The sequence below is a fragment of the Gossypium arboreum genome, chromosome 8, assembly GCF_025698485.1.
Source record: "Gossypium arboreum isolate Shixiya-1 chromosome 8, ASM2569848v2, whole genome shotgun sequence".
NCBI classification, from domain to species: Eukaryota; Viridiplantae; Streptophyta; class Magnoliopsida; order Malvales; family Malvaceae; genus Gossypium; species Gossypium arboreum.
The window spans coordinates 23,381,880-23,397,157 of NC_069077.1; the positions used below are offsets into that span (position 1 = coordinate 23,381,880).

Genomic DNA, 15,278 nt, shown 5'->3' on the forward strand with positions numbered 1-15,278 from the left:
ATCCGAAATTCAACGAGAGGAGGGAGGAGATGAGATGATGGTGGCCGGTGCGGTTACTGATACTATGAATTATTGTGAGTAAATGAAAATTATATTTCAAAGGTTTGTCTGTCTGACAGCGTGACCATAAATGAGGTTTCCTTTTTCTGACTAACTGTGGATTTGGCGATGACGTTTAGTGCATGAAAATATGGAAGAAGACAAGAAGATGTAATTAATTCATTGTTCACTTCTGGTATATGTCCTATGAGGACGCTTGGCAGTCAAGACCTGACAACTGGACTTATTTTCCTTTCCTTATAAACAGGAAGATAGAATTGGATGCTAATGCTATACCTAACTATGTATTTTGTGGCAATAACAAAAACTCCCTAAACTATAATCCTGTATCCAACTATAAATCAATTAAGTATTTTTCGTTAATTTAACTATTTTAGGTAATTAAATTTTAAATAAATCAATCATTGTTGCATAACATTTAAAAGTAAAAATCATAAAATAAAACTGGAAAAATTAGTGAGTGCTAAAACTTCTTTAAAATATTTGAAAATCTTAAAACTAATATTTTTAAAATATTTATTTTATAATATTCAATTTTCTTAAAATTTTTATTTTAAATTATGCCACATAAAAATCGACATGTCATTTACTCGTTAAATTAATGATTTTAATAATAAAAGATTCAATTGCTATAACCTCAATAATTAAAGATTTAATTAAAACGATTTAAATTTAAAATGAAAATTATAGTTTAAAAATGTTGGGTGCAATCAACTAAAAAATTGTATTTTATTACTTTTCAATATAAATTTGATAAATATCTTAATAATTTGTTTAGTAAAATTAAAAACAACAATAAGGAGCTTAATTATCTTAACCTTTTGAAATTAATTAATAATACAAAATTCTTTTATAAATATATAAATTTAAATATAATATTAATCGCATCATATATCTTTAAATTTTAAAACAATTTAATTGGAGTGTTAATGTAGTATTATATTAATTATTAATTTGGAATTAAATGGTATCTTAGATTTAGCATGTAGTATATATTAAAATACATAGATCATATGTTAAAAAATCTCCTCAAAATTTTAATCATATTGTCTTGTAACAGATGCATAGATACTATCTATTAGTTTTAAGTTGATATTTAACACCATCATTAATCTGCTACAATCATATAATAAATATGATGGAATGCTTCAAATATTCAAAGTAAAATATTTCAAAATTTGGGATGAATTTAAAATCTCAATCATAAAATTGGTATGTTATAGTTAGATTTGATTATGGCCGGGTCAAGTACTCGCCCTTAAAGTAGGAGGCTTTAGGTAAAAATATAGGCTTAAAAAAAGGGTTTGAAACAAAAGACAAGTAAGCTTTTTTTGGCTCAGCCCGACCCGAATTTGTAAAAAAAATATATATATTGTTGTTTCCACTGTTTTGGTATTGTTTTGTCACGGTTTTGTTACTATTTTGTTTTTATTGTTTTATTATTAATTTTGTTATTCTTTTAGAGGCATTTACTTGCTAAGTTACACCTATCTAGTGTTATTTAAACATAAATATTAAATTTATTTTTAACTTGTTAGGAAATATTTATTTTAATGTTTTAATCTATTCGATGTATTATATTTTTAAATTTGTTTTATGCAAAATAATAATAATTAAAGAATTAATACGTCCAAATCAAGTTACACTCTATTTTTAACATTTTTATCCAAATTAAACTTAAACAAAATTTTATACACATTTTTCAATTCCAGCCCAGATCTTTAACAGGACCTGCCAATGATCACCACTATCTACAATTAACTCTAGGAAAGTATGCTAAAAAAACCCCCTAGAATATGTGTTTTACGAAATATGAACCTAGGTGGGCCAAATGGGCTGGATTTTGGGTAAAGAGCTCACTGGCCACAGGATCCGGATGGGCTTGTAGTAAACGGTGGCGTTGTTGCAAAACGACGGCGACCTCCTCGCTTCATTATTCATTCGTTCGTTCATAATCTCTTCTCCACTGGCTAACAGTTGTCTTTAAGCTTCATACCCTCTGAAAATGGTGTCTTCATTGTTAACACTTCCTTCAACATTTTCCCGCCTAAATTTAGTACAAAAATCATCAATATTTATTCCCTTCACATTTAAAGCCCTCAGTTTACTGAAATTCCATAAACAACCGCGATTAAGACCCTTCAATACTCCTCTCCTTCGTTTTCCTTCTTCACTCAATTCGCCGACAGCTCATTTTTCCACTTCAAGAAGACCCGTTTCGTCCAAATCCTTCGATGACGATTTGGTCGTTCTTGGCATCGAAACGAGTTGCGATGACACAGCAGCCGCTATCGTAAGCACCCTTTCCTTTTCCCGCTTTCCTCTTTCATTTTTTCCTTCATGGGTGTTCTCTATGTTTCAATGGAAAACCATCTTTGAGTAAAAAAGGGAAATTTTGGGTGAATGTTAGGTGAGAGGCAATGGCGAAATTCTGAGTCAAGTTGTGTCTTCTCAGGTAAGTACTTATTCCAATTTAGCAGCAAAATTACCATCTTTATTTTCTTATGGCAGTGAAGTGAATACCTTTTCTTTTCACTTTAACTATTGGCCCTATGAAGGCAGATTTGCTAGCTCGATATGGAGGTGTTGCTCCTAAAATGGCTGAAGAAGCACATTCACAAGTCATTGATCAGGTATCATATAAGTTTCTTTTATTTGTAAACAAATTATATCATTAATGTGATGCAAAAATAAAATTTAAACTGATTATAAAGTCCAGGTTGTGCAAGATGCACTTGATAAAGCTAGCTTGACTGAAAGGGAACTATCTGCTGTTGCTGTTACTATTGGACCTGGTTTAAGTCTTTGCCTTCGAGGTAATTATTGATAATGTTTTATTTTTATTTTTTTTTTATTTAAAAGCTGAACTTTATTGTTAATCATTGTTTCAAACTGTGGTCAAAGTTACCCTTCCCTTTCGACCTATTTTTTATGCAATTTCTGTGCAGTTGGTGTGCAGAAAGCTAGGAGAGTTGCTGGCAGCTTCAATCTACCAATCATCAGTGTTCATCACATGGAGGCTCATGCTCTAGTGGCCAGGTATTGAAGCAATGACTATATATAGATTAGAATGAGGCATGCACCCCAGCACTTCTAAATAAGTAGCCTTCAGGTAAGACGTGAGAAGAGAAGTCATATGTTGTTTATGAGTACCTGACATTGTTACTTCCTTATCTAGGCTGATAGAAAAGGAGCTGCAATTTCCTTTCCTGGCACTGCTTATATCAGGTACATGCTTCTGGCATTGTAGCATTTTGTTGCTTACACTCGTTGCATAAACATTTTTGCTTGTTAGCTAGCTAGTTAGTGAGACAGAGAGGAAGATGGAGAGATGTGTGTGGCATGGTATTTCCATATAATGTGATCCATATTAAGGCTGTAATGTGTAACAACATCGTGGGCAATAAAGTATTATTCTGCAACCCTTTGTGACATGGGGTAATTAAAGTTGTCATCTGCAGTTTTCCTCTTTGCATAAGTTACGGAATGCTGAAATTGCTTGGCTAATAACTCAAAATGGAAGTGTTTCCCAATCTGATTAAGCAATTTGGTGATTGACATGGAAGAAATAATAAATTTAGTTAAGCTACCTACTAAATTCCTGTTTGTGAGTTACAGTCATTGCTTGCTTGCTTGTTTTTCCTGTAGGTGGGCACAATCTATTAGTTCTTGCTCATCATCTTGGTCATTACACTCAACTTGGGACCACGATAGATGATGCAATTGGTGAGGCTTTTGACAAGACTGCAAAATGGCTTGGCCTTGATATGAGGAAGAGTGGTGGGCCAGCTGTTGAGCAACTTGCTCAGGAGGGTGATGCAGAATCAGTTAGATTCTCAGTAGGTTTTTCTTTTAGGGCTGTATTGACCTTTTCTAGAATGTATATTTGATGGTTCTGTTGTTTTTTGTATATGGTTTTGACCATTTCATTTAGTTCTTCTGAGTTTCACATTTGCACTTCATTTTCTTTTCAGATTCCAATGAAACAGCATAAAGATTGCAATTTCTCATATGCTGGTCTAAAGACCCAAGTGAAACTAGCAATTGCATCCAGAAATATGTATGTAAACCTTACCGATATCTATTATAATTTATTATCAACTCTTCCTCCTTTTATCTATCATGGTAATTCTTCTAGATCCTCATTTGTTGTAGTGATGCCAAGGTTCCCCTTTCTTGTGCAAGTAGCCTAGACAGAAGTTCCCGAGCTGATATTGCTGCCTCTTTTCAGGTTACATCATTTTCGCTTCTTCTTCGTTCCACAATCTTAATTCTATATCTATTCATTAATTTTAAAATATATTTATTGATATATGAGACCTTAAAATCTGTACCCCAGCGAGTTGCTGTGTTGCATCTAGAAGAAAGGTGTGAACGAGCAGTTGAATGGGCATTGAAGATTGAACCTTCCATAAAGCATCTGGTGATGTAAATTATATGTAATACATGTGTATTAATCTTATTTACTACTGATAGTACTGAGTGCTTCTTATAGTTAATCTGCCACATACTGGTGTATGCTGACCTTTTCTCATGTTGCTTCTTGCAGGTAGTATCTGGAGGTGTAGCATCAAATCAATACGTTAGGTCTCGATTGGATCAGGTTGTTCAGAAGTACAGTCTGCAGCTTGTCTGTCCGCCCCCGAACCTTTGCACTGACAATGGTAAGTTCCATTTCTGTAATTTTTAGTCAACTTATAAGTTTATGCATGTGTCTATATTCTTGTATGCATGTATGTATGCATAGAAAGATAAAAATATAGAATGTTCAACTGCTCTAGAGTATTAGGATAAACGCCTAAACCCAATGTTTAAACCTTGGGGAATTAACTAGATGTTATAAATAAAAAAGTAGACAAGTAATGCCGTAATTTTTGTATGAAATAGGCGTGATGATTGCTTGGACTGGCATTGAGAACTTTCGTGCTGGAAGATATGATTCTCCACCACCTGCCAATGATCCAGACGATTTCATGGTATGTGGGAAATATCTTATGACATGACTCTGTTTGCTTTATAAGTTATGCATGGTTATAGGCAAAAATAAGCTAAAGTTCACTTGAATTTTCACACGTTTGTGTTGCACTAGTATGATTTGCGGCCAAGGTGGCCATTAGGGGAGGAATATGCCGAAGGCAGCAGTGACGCTCGCTCATTAAGAAGGGCTCGGGTTCATCCATCGCTTACATCTCTTGTACAAGCCTCACTGCAACAACAATGATACAAGAGAATGCATATACCCAAAATGCACCCAGAGCTTATATCTCTATTCTGTCTTCATAGATCCTCGACTGGTCTAAATTCAACGTCGTAATGATCCTTCAGCTTTAACTATCTAATGGTTAATTGAGGTTGCTCGTTACAGTGGCACGATTCAGAATACGAATATGTTCAAACCCATTGGAGAGCTGCATGATGCTTTCAATATTCTCTGTAAAACCTTTTGTTTCATCAATTAACCATGTAATTCTAAATTGAAGAAAGGGATGTAACAGATAGACAAGAAAGATGGAAAAGATAAATATATATTTCCTTTTAAGTTAGGGAAGAAGCATACTAGTTTTCAAGAGTCAAATCAAAAACCAAGCAGCCCATCCACATTTGGATTATTTCGGGATTAAGTCCAACTTTAGGTTGGTATTGTTTTGAGTTTGGTCATTCAAGTTTGAAATTTGAGTTTTTGAGTCAAATCATGTCATATTTATATCATATTGGATTTAAGTTTTGGTCATATTGAGTTAGTTGCTTAGGTTTTATTGGGTATGAATTGTTTTGAATTTGGACCATTTTGAGTTTAGATCAAATTGAGTTCAAGTTGTAGACATTTTATGGATTTAAATTAAGTGGAGATTCAATTGAATTTTTAAGTTAAACTTATGGTGATCAAATTAGATCACTAATAAAACGAGAAATGAATACAAACAGAAAAACCTAACTGAAGAGTAGCACTTTCACATTAAAGTTGGACTCACAAAACATAATATTTCTAATATATAAAATATTAAAATATGGAAGAATATTTTAATATGTCTAGAACCAAGCACAGAACATATAAGTGGAGTTAAGAAAAGGGCATACACAGAACATATATTTCTTGTTTATTTGTGTTTACTTAGTTGCGGGTTTAGATAGCTTTTATTGTAGCTCCACATTTATTTATTGTTCAGACACTTCCTATTCTTTTGCTTAATGAAATACAACTGACACTTGACTCAAAATATAATGTAGGGTGTATTCGTAAATTGTGAATATCATACTTATAAATGATGATTAAAATTGACTAATAATTGATATAGATGAGCCAAATTTATCATCTTAAGCATTTCAAACAAAAATAAATTATAATAAATATAAAAATATTTAACTCATTTTTATGTATGTTTTATGAGTATATATCCCAACAACATGATCTGAATCAGCCTTCTCTCGAAACCAACCCTAATTGAAAGCGTTTTAGCCCTATTTGAGCCTATTGAAATTTTTGACTTTAAGCAACCCATAAAAAGTCAAGGTGTTTTTTGAGCATTTAGCCCAGAGAAAAGATATTGGGCGCCAAGGCAACGCCAAGGAAGCTAGAGATGGAAATATGGAGGCTACCAATCTCAGCATCGCAAAGGGGGAAGCTAATCTCAGCTGGCTACACTTCCCTCTCTTCTCTTTCTTCCATCTCTTCCTCTGACCTTGCTCGAGGTGGTTAGCTCTTTGTTTTTTTTTCTTTTGCATCACGCGATCCTGCGGTCCTTGTATTTGCTAATGCAAGCCTACCAACTGTTTGTTTTTAATACCAAACGAACTTGAATTACTTCCCTAACACCAAGGGCTCTTACATTTAAGCCCCCACTCCCCAATTTATCTTTCATCCCAACCCTCAATCCTGTCAGAAGTCTGTTTTGTGTGTGAATTAGTGTATTACCTCTGCAGAGTTTCATGTTTCTAACGCTATTTATCTTTTTTTTATACAGAATTAAATGTTTCCGAAAGTGAAGCTATGAATATTCTGAAGGTTGCATCACATAGTAGGGGGTCGGAAACCTCGAATGCAAGTTGTTCAATCGTTGAGGGTATTTATCGTTTCTCTTCTATTATAGAGTTTTCGTGCAGGCAAGCTTCACTTTATTTGGTGAAGTTCAACTTATCTTGTTCCTTTCAGAATGATGTTGATTGAAATTTAGTACTTTCCCTTGTGCATTCCTGCTTTTCTCCAATGCCTACATTGCCAGTTTAACTCCTTATAGTTTTGGACACGTTCCAATGGTGGGCAGGTGCACAAAGTGCCTGGGATATGCTCCATGATGAGGAATCATTGATGCACATAACTACGTCCTCTGCGGATCTAGATAACATCTTGGGTGGTGGAATACATTGCAAAGAAGTTACTGAAATCGGTTGGTCATCACTGTCACTGATTGTTAATTCTGTTCTGAAGTATAAATTGACAACTGCTTTTGGTAGTGAAAGTATTATCTTTATGTTGATAGGTGGAGTCCCAGGCATTGGTAAAACACAGCTGGGGTAGGAGTTGTTGCTTCTTATCAAGTTTTGCTAGCATGTTACATTCAGATTTATATTTGCTGTAATTCCGTCTCTATTGACAGGATTCAAATAGCAGTTAATGTTCAAATTCCAAATGATTTTGGTGGTCTGGGTGGGAAGGCTATATATATCGGTAACTTTCATAAAAAACCACTGCAAGTTTTTCCACTGTTTACAATTGGATTTATTTTGCTAACAATGTGATCATATGATACTTAAGACACGGAAGGCAGTTTTATGGTGGAGCGTGCTTTTCAAATTGCTGAAGCTTGCATAGAAGATATGTCAGAATATAACAGATTCTTGAGGAAGGATTTCCAAGAATGCAAAATCAAAATGCAGCCTCAGGATATCCTGGAAAACATATTTTATTTCCGCATTTGTAGTTATACGGAGCAAATTGCCCTGATAAATTATTTAGACAAGTTCCTTTCAGAACATAAAGATGTAGGTATAGTAGTTTTATGCTGGGTCCTTTCCTTTTTTATTGAGGCTATATTTGTTCTGGGATTTATTTTTGGTGAACACTGCTGCTAATCACCTGCTCAGGTCATTAAATAGATATGTCATTATGGTCACAGGTGAAGGTGATTGTTGTGGATAGTGTTACCTTCCATTTCCGCCAAGATTTTGATGATATGGCCCTTAGGACCCGGGTCCTCAGTGGAATGGCTTTAAAGTTAATGAACCTGGCCAAAAGATTCAGCTTGGCGGTGAGATTAGTTTGGTTCTTGTCGTAAAATTCATAGTTTTCAATTGCAATGATGCATCTTTTCTTTTCTTTTCTTTTTTCTTTCTATTTTTATCATGCATGCTGTTTTAGTTTTTGTAATTCATTGGACAGTACATAACGATTTCACCTTTGCTTGTGTGCTTACTGATTTCTATCGTACCTCCTTTTGGCAGGTTGTTTTATTGAATCAGGTGACCACTAAGCATACAGAAGCCTCCTTTCAATTAGCTCTTGCACTAGGTAATATCAACCCCGATCACCTATACTTCTCGCTTAAACTTCTAGTTTCCTAGGTGTTATATAAATGCATAGTCACACATATATTGTTGTATGGTCGACCATTGCCATAGTTACAGTGCTTGACTTATGTAGTGTAACCATGCTGAGTAGGTGATAGCTGGTCGCATACTTGCACAAATCGGATAGTTTTGTACTGGAACGGTAACGAACGGTATGCATATATTGACAAGTCACCTTCTCTTCGATCAGCATCAGCAGCGTATTCTGTTACAGCTAGGGGGATCAGGAATTCCTCCTCAAGCTGTAAACGGATCAAAATGATGTAAAATGTAGATGAAACTAGAGAATGCTGCACCTGGTTTTTCCATCGATAACAAACCGAGGGCCTTGCCTTGACTTGAAAATTGAGAAATGAGAAATCTGCTTTATAGTGAAATATTACGAACTTTTAGCCATAGATATATGTATTCTACTAACTTTGGTCTTGTTTTTGCTTGTGTTACTAAATCTTAGCTGTTCAATGAAATTTGCTCAAGATCTTAAAACATAAAAAACATGAATTTCAAGCAAGTTAGACTTCCCAACAACCTTCCTCGACATTTGCATTTTGATATTGCCGTCTTTTATTTATTTTGGTCCGATTAAAAGATTTCTGCTTTAAAGGTTTGGTATAATGGAAAGTGGTCACTTTCTTGGAAATTTAATTAGTTAGTGATTTAAAAGTTTGGTATCTCAAGTTTTATCTACTTTCATTGGAATCTAATTTTCTCTTGAGAGTTACTTTCTTATAAACATGGCAATATGATTCCCTTGATACTGGTGGGAAAGCTACTTCCCTGTTTCCTATATAGATTGGAAAGTTAAAAAATGTTAAAATTAATCATATTTTATATTGGTTTATAGTATTAGTCTATTAATAAACTTAAATAATAATAATAATAAAATAAAAATAAAAGCTATTGTCTCCTTCTTCCTCCTTGATTTTTCTATTACTTCAACGGAATTTTTGCAAATTTTATTTTTATATGCGTATTTAATCATCTATTAAGTATCTGTTTACATATTATCTTTATTTTCTATTGTTTTTCTCTTTCTTTTTTGGTATATTAATTGAAAATTTAATTTTATTATAGTCTTTATTAATATTTACGAGCAAAAGGAAAAGAAAAATAAAGTTTAGGTTTAGCTCACTTATTTAATCATAATCTTTTTGCATGATATACTTTTAAAGTATTTATAGTTTTGCTCACAGCAATATCTGAATCAATATATATATATATATATATATATATATTCGTAAGGGTTAGCCTTTAGTTAAAATAAACGTGATTTCAAGTATTTTATAAATTTTTCCAAAATAAGTTTATATGTACTTAATTTTATACATGCATTATTATATCTAGAAATATGTATGCAAGACAAATTTGAAATAATTTTACTTTCACTTAAAATTATAAATTAAAAATAATTTTAAAACTATCAATTAAAATTTATTATTAAATAATTAATCTAAATATTTTTAAAAATAAAGTTTATTATAAAAATAAATACATAAATATTATTTTTAATAAGGATAAATTTATAAATTTATATTCTTAACAAAGTATTTAGTAAATAAAATGTGATAGTAAAATTTTCTTAGTATTTTAATAAGTTTAAATATATGCCAAATATTATAAAAAAATCATATTTTCAGCCATGAGGGCTACCTAATTTCCAAACGCAGCTACTGCGTGCGGCTTCATTCGTGGTTTAGTTAACAATTTCTTTTCCTTCGAACTTATAATTTTTTTTACTTTTACAATGTTGTTAACTACTCTGCTTAAAATACTTCTGTGAATTTCTTACCTTCCATGTTCCAATTAAAATGCCACGCTTTACATTTTTAACTCAATTTTTAAAACAATCATATCAATTATTTTATATTGTTTAATTAATTAAATTTCAAATATATATATATATATATATAATAACTACTTCATTAAATATTTTTTTGAATTTTTATCTATAATAAAATTTAATAAATAAGAAATCAAAATTAAGAATTTTGATTATTAAAAGCCAAAATGTGACGAATTTAGTGGGGAAGAGAATAATTTATTAAAGAAGTGGTGTTTTTAAGAAAATTCACATATAACATTTTAATTAAAATAGTTAACCACACTACATATCTATTTGTATTAACCAAAACCATTATAAAATAGGATCAAAATATGTCAATTTAAAATATAAAAATTAATTTTAAAGTTGAGAATAATAGAGAGATTAAAACTAATTTATGTGTTAATTATTTTTATTTTTATACGATTTCTGAGTTAATCATTTGTCCTTTACATTGTGGTTATATATTTTCACATTATTATTATACATAAATTTGAAGACATTCATATTTTGATAATTTTATTTTGGATTGGGATTACTGATTATCAGCACATGTACAACTTTAGGAGGAAAAATAATTTTGATGCAATGATTTGTATTTCAAATAATAATTATTTTTCGAATTTATTTCTTATACAGCTCTATTTAAGGATGAAAAAAAAAAAATACGACTTGATATAAAATTAAATGATTTAAATGAAGTAGGCAAAAAACCACCTTGTCTCATCCTCACACCATTACCATCTTTAACTTATTATTATACGTTACTAAAAAGGGTTGCGAAGTTGATGGTTGTATGTTACAGTATGCTGTGCTTCACCTCGCTGGCGACGACAGTGTCCCTTTCTTTCAATGAATCCACGAGTATTTATACTTATTTGGTAAATTCCTTTATTCTTTCTTCATGTTGTCCTTGATGGTTGCTTTAATTGTTGTGATAGAAAGAATTAAAAAAAAAAAAACGTTGATTCTTGTACAAAGGACTAAAATTTATGATTATTGCATTATCTTTTAGGAAGATGATTTGAAGAATTTCCGACAATGGGAAAGCTCCCGACACTAGGAACACCTGGAGTTGAAGTCATAACTGGTTAGCTAAACTCCTTTTAGAACAGTGAGTGTATTCGTTTTCATCAATAGAAAGCAAAATGAGTATATGTGTCTGTGTGTTCTTATATATGTGGCTGTTTCCTTTACATGCAGGTCCTCTTGGTCAAGGTATTGCAAACGCGGTCGGTCGGATTGGCTCTTGCGGAGAAACACTTGGCTCTTGTTCGCTTCCTGGACATTGGGGACTAGGAAACTTATAGCTTTCTATGATGACAACCGCATTTCCATTGATGGTGATACTTTAATTGCCTTTACTGAGAGCATTGATAAGTGTTTCGAGGGGCTTGGGTGGCATGTTATTTGGTCAAGAATAGGGGTGTGCAAAATTCGGGTAAAACCGAAAAAATTCAGTTAACCGATCGAATTCGGTTAATCGGTCAGTTAACCGAATTAATTCGGTCGGGGGTCGGTTAATAATTTTTTGAGTTTTCGGTTAACGGTTAATTCGGTTCGAAACCGGTCGGTTAACCGAAAAAATTAATAAATAAAATTATAAAATATAATAGCCCACTATTCAGTCAAACCCAATCCAACATAAACCCAAATACCCAATCTAATATATATCAACCCAAGTACCCAACCCAATTACCCAACCAAATCATAAAAATTACAAATAATTTAATAAATAAAAATAAAAAACATATAATTTTATACAAATAATTCGGTTAATTCGGGTAATTCGGTTAATTCGATTAATTTGGTTAGTTTTATACTTATTTTAACCAAAAATTAAAAAACATATAATTTCGGTTAATTCGGTTAACAGGTCGAATTAACAAAAAAAATTTTGGTTCGGTTAACGGTTAAAAATTTTGAAGGGTCTGTTAATTCGATTAATGTTATTTCGGGTCGGTTAACCGACTGAACACCCCTAGTCAAGAATGGGAACACTAGCTAAAATGAAATTCGTGCTGCTATTAAGGAAGCAAAGGCTGTCAAAGACAAGCCAACTATTGACATTTTCAAAATGCTTCCATTCCTGCTTCTTGTTTTGAAGTAATATACACGTTTTTTCAGTGATATGAATCATATATATATATATATATATATATATTAAATTTAATATATATATTAAATTTAAAGATTCATAACTCTTATTGAAACTAACTTCTTTACTGTAGCTTTTGTTTTAAGGGTGCTGTCAAGGATTTAAATTGCGATTGTGGCCGTATTTTCAGTCGTGTTGCGTTTATCGCGGTTGTTGACATAACGGATGCCATTGCGGTCACTACGGGTATTGCGGTCATGAATTTTTTTTAAATTCACACTATTAATAACTAATAAAAAAGTAAAAAAAATAGATATCAACTGGAATAACGGAAAAATGACGGGAATAGCAGCCCGTTATTGCTGCAATTGGCCGTTACCTGTTAAATTACGGTCGCGATCCACCGCTATTGGTGTGACTCCACTTCACACTGCTATTTTCAGCAGTATCAGTTTCGGACGGTGCCACTACCGCCATATAGCGGCCGCTATTCCACTACCCGACTGCTATTTTAATCCCTTAGTGTTGCATCACTTACATAATAAAAATTGAAAAATATTGCATCATTCTTCATATTTGTGCTCGGCGTTGTTTTTTGATTTTATAGACAAAATTTTGGCTTGTAAAAACTATGTGGTGCAACAAATCCTTTTTGTTGAAGCCGTTTTCTCTTCTTGTTCTTCTCAAGTGATAGCCACCTTTATTATGGTTCTCCGAACAAGGCAAACTCGTAAAGTGTTCATGGTAGTGCATTGGGTGCTAAGCAAGTAGATGCTACTAGGAAATACCTTGGATGGCCATTTGAGCCTTTCCATGTATCTGAAGATGTTAAAGGGTAAGGAGATTATTCAAGGTTGCAAACTCTGCATCGGACTACACTTTTTGCTTTAGGGTTCAAACTTTCTTTCTATTTTTTCAGCCATTAGAGTCGCCATGCTCCTCAGGGTGTTACTCTTGAAGTTGAGTGGAACGCCAAGTTTGCTAAATATGAGAAGAAGTACAAAGAGGAAGCTGCAGAGCTCAAGTCAATCATCACTGGTGAACTACCAACTGGCTAGGAGAAGGCACTTCCGGTTAGTACACCTCTAATTTCTTTACTAAACAGTGTCAAACACGTAAATTCTTAAACAATATCCTTTCATTGTTTAATGATATTGGAATGTAGAACTTTCGTTTGATTATTTTTTGTTTGTAATATCCAAAGATACACTCTAGAGAGTCCAACTATTGCTACTTGAAACCTCCCTCAACAAAATCTTAATGCCTTTATAAAAGTACTCCCTGGTCTTCTTGGTGGAAGTGTAGACCTTGCTTCTTCTAACATGACCTTGCTTAAAATGTATGGTGATTTCTAGGACACCCCTAAGGAATGCAATGTTAGGTTTGGAGTTAAGGAACATGGTATGGGAGCCATCTGCAATGGCATTACCCTTCACGGCCCTGGTTTGGCTCTTTACTGTGCTACTTTCTTATCTTCATTGACTACATGAGAGAAGCCATTAGGATTTTTTCCATGAGTCAAGCTGGAGTTATATATGTTATGACCCATGATTCTATTGGTCTTGGGGAAGATGGACCGACTCACTAGCCAATTGAGCACTTGGCAAGCTTCTGTGCAATGCCTAACATTTTGGGCTCCGTCCAGCTAATGGAAATAAAACTGTTGGTGCATACAAGGTTGTTATCCTCAAGAGGAAAACACCCTTCATTCTTTCCCTCTCTAAAAAAAAGTTGCCCCTACTCGTAGGAACTTCTATTGAAGGGATTGAAAATGGTGGCTACTTTATTTCAAGCAACTCTTCAGGAAGCAACCCCGATGTAATTCTAATTAGAATTGGTTTTAAGTTGGAGATTGCTGCTAAAAATGCTAATGAACTAAGAAAGAGAGGAAAGTGTTTTACCATCTATTGCATCAGCTAGGGTCAGTATTAAGGCAGAATCAACATTTGGGTGGGGGAAGATTGTTGGATCCAAAGGGAAGGCAATCGGCATTGGCTGGTTTGGAGCAAGTGCACCAGCTAAGAGAATATAAAGGAATTTGGTTTACCTTCCCAAGGTTGTTGTAGCAACAACAAAAGAAACTTTGCTAGGATTGGTTAGAAGGCTCCGAAGAAACTTGTTGTTTCCAGCTGGAGATTACACTGACAAAACCATTCTGATTTTGACACACTCCTTTTTTGTTTCGGTAATAAACAGAATCAAAATTTATTCTATTGCTTATGATTCATCAATAGCAGTACGAAGGAAAAGGTAGGGTAGAGTTTTGCAATACTTGTTGCTTTAATTTAGCTTGCTTTTCTTGTTATGTTAGAATAGAGCTGAATACATTTGTAGTCTTGGGTAAATTTGGATTTTCAAAATAACCAATTTGCTTATTCTATCTTTCCGTATAACGAGAAGGGGATATGGGTTGTATAAGGATTGAATTAGGGCTTAGTGTCAAGGGACTAAAACTTTAGTTACAAGATAGAATGAATGATTTACAACTGAAGGGGAGGCTCTCTATTTATAGTTGAGCTCCCCTCAAATCGACGATATAGATCGAATTACATCGACGGACAAGATCAAAGCATATCTACAATTAAGGGATTGACATAATCTCTTAGATTACAAAATCAAATCTTATCATATTACATGTCTTCTAAGATTACTTTTCCTATTTTCCAAGGTAGCCTAATTTTCCATATTTGCTTCATTGGGTCATCTAGGCTTCAAAGAGACAAGTTTCTTATC

At 33.2% G+C, this 15,278-nt stretch overlaps 2 protein-coding genes and 1 pseudogene across 3 annotated transcripts; all 3 read left to right on the forward strand.

The window, feature by feature from the left end:
* The first annotated feature begins 1,846 nt into the window (after positions 1-1,846).
* On the forward strand, positions 1,847-5,611 carry LOC108468922 (probable tRNA N6-adenosine threonylcarbamoyltransferase, mitochondrial). The gene is made up of 13 exons (XM_017769789.2): positions 1,847-2,353; positions 2,471-2,515; positions 2,619-2,693; positions 2,780-2,876; positions 3,009-3,099; positions 3,239-3,288; positions 3,709-3,899; positions 4,035-4,120; positions 4,216-4,291; positions 4,400-4,483; positions 4,610-4,724; positions 4,948-5,036; positions 5,150-5,611. Exons 1-13 carry the CDS (start codon positions 2,066-2,068, stop codon positions 5,279-5,281), a joined length of 1,419 nt encoding a protein of 472 aa, XP_017625278.1. The 5' UTR covers positions 1,847-2,065; the 3' UTR covers positions 5,282-5,611.
* A 795-nt stretch (positions 5,612-6,406) lies between these two features.
* Positions 6,407-9,092, forward strand: LOC108468116 (DNA repair protein RAD51 homolog 3). 2 transcript variants are annotated; one of them, XM_017768973.2, is made up of 9 exons: positions 6,407-6,750; positions 7,023-7,121; positions 7,323-7,445; positions 7,539-7,572; positions 7,656-7,726; positions 7,814-8,040; positions 8,175-8,306; positions 8,500-8,566; positions 8,717-9,092. In XM_017768973.2, the coding sequence occupies exons 1-9, from the start codon at positions 6,639-6,641 to the stop codon at positions 8,890-8,892; spliced, it is 1,041 nt and encodes a 346-aa protein (XP_017624462.1). In that variant the 5' UTR covers positions 6,407-6,638; the 3' UTR covers positions 8,893-9,092. The 2 variants fall into 2 exon arrangements, with proteins under 2 accessions (XP_017624462.1, XP_017624461.1); XM_017768972.2 differs by having other exon boundaries at positions 6,450-6,750; positions 7,296-7,445.
* A 29-nt stretch (positions 9,093-9,121) lies between these two features.
* On the forward strand, positions 9,122-14,577 carry LOC108468663 (transketolase, chloroplastic-like; annotated as a pseudogene).
* The last annotated feature ends 701 nt before the right edge of the window (positions 14,578-15,278 follow it).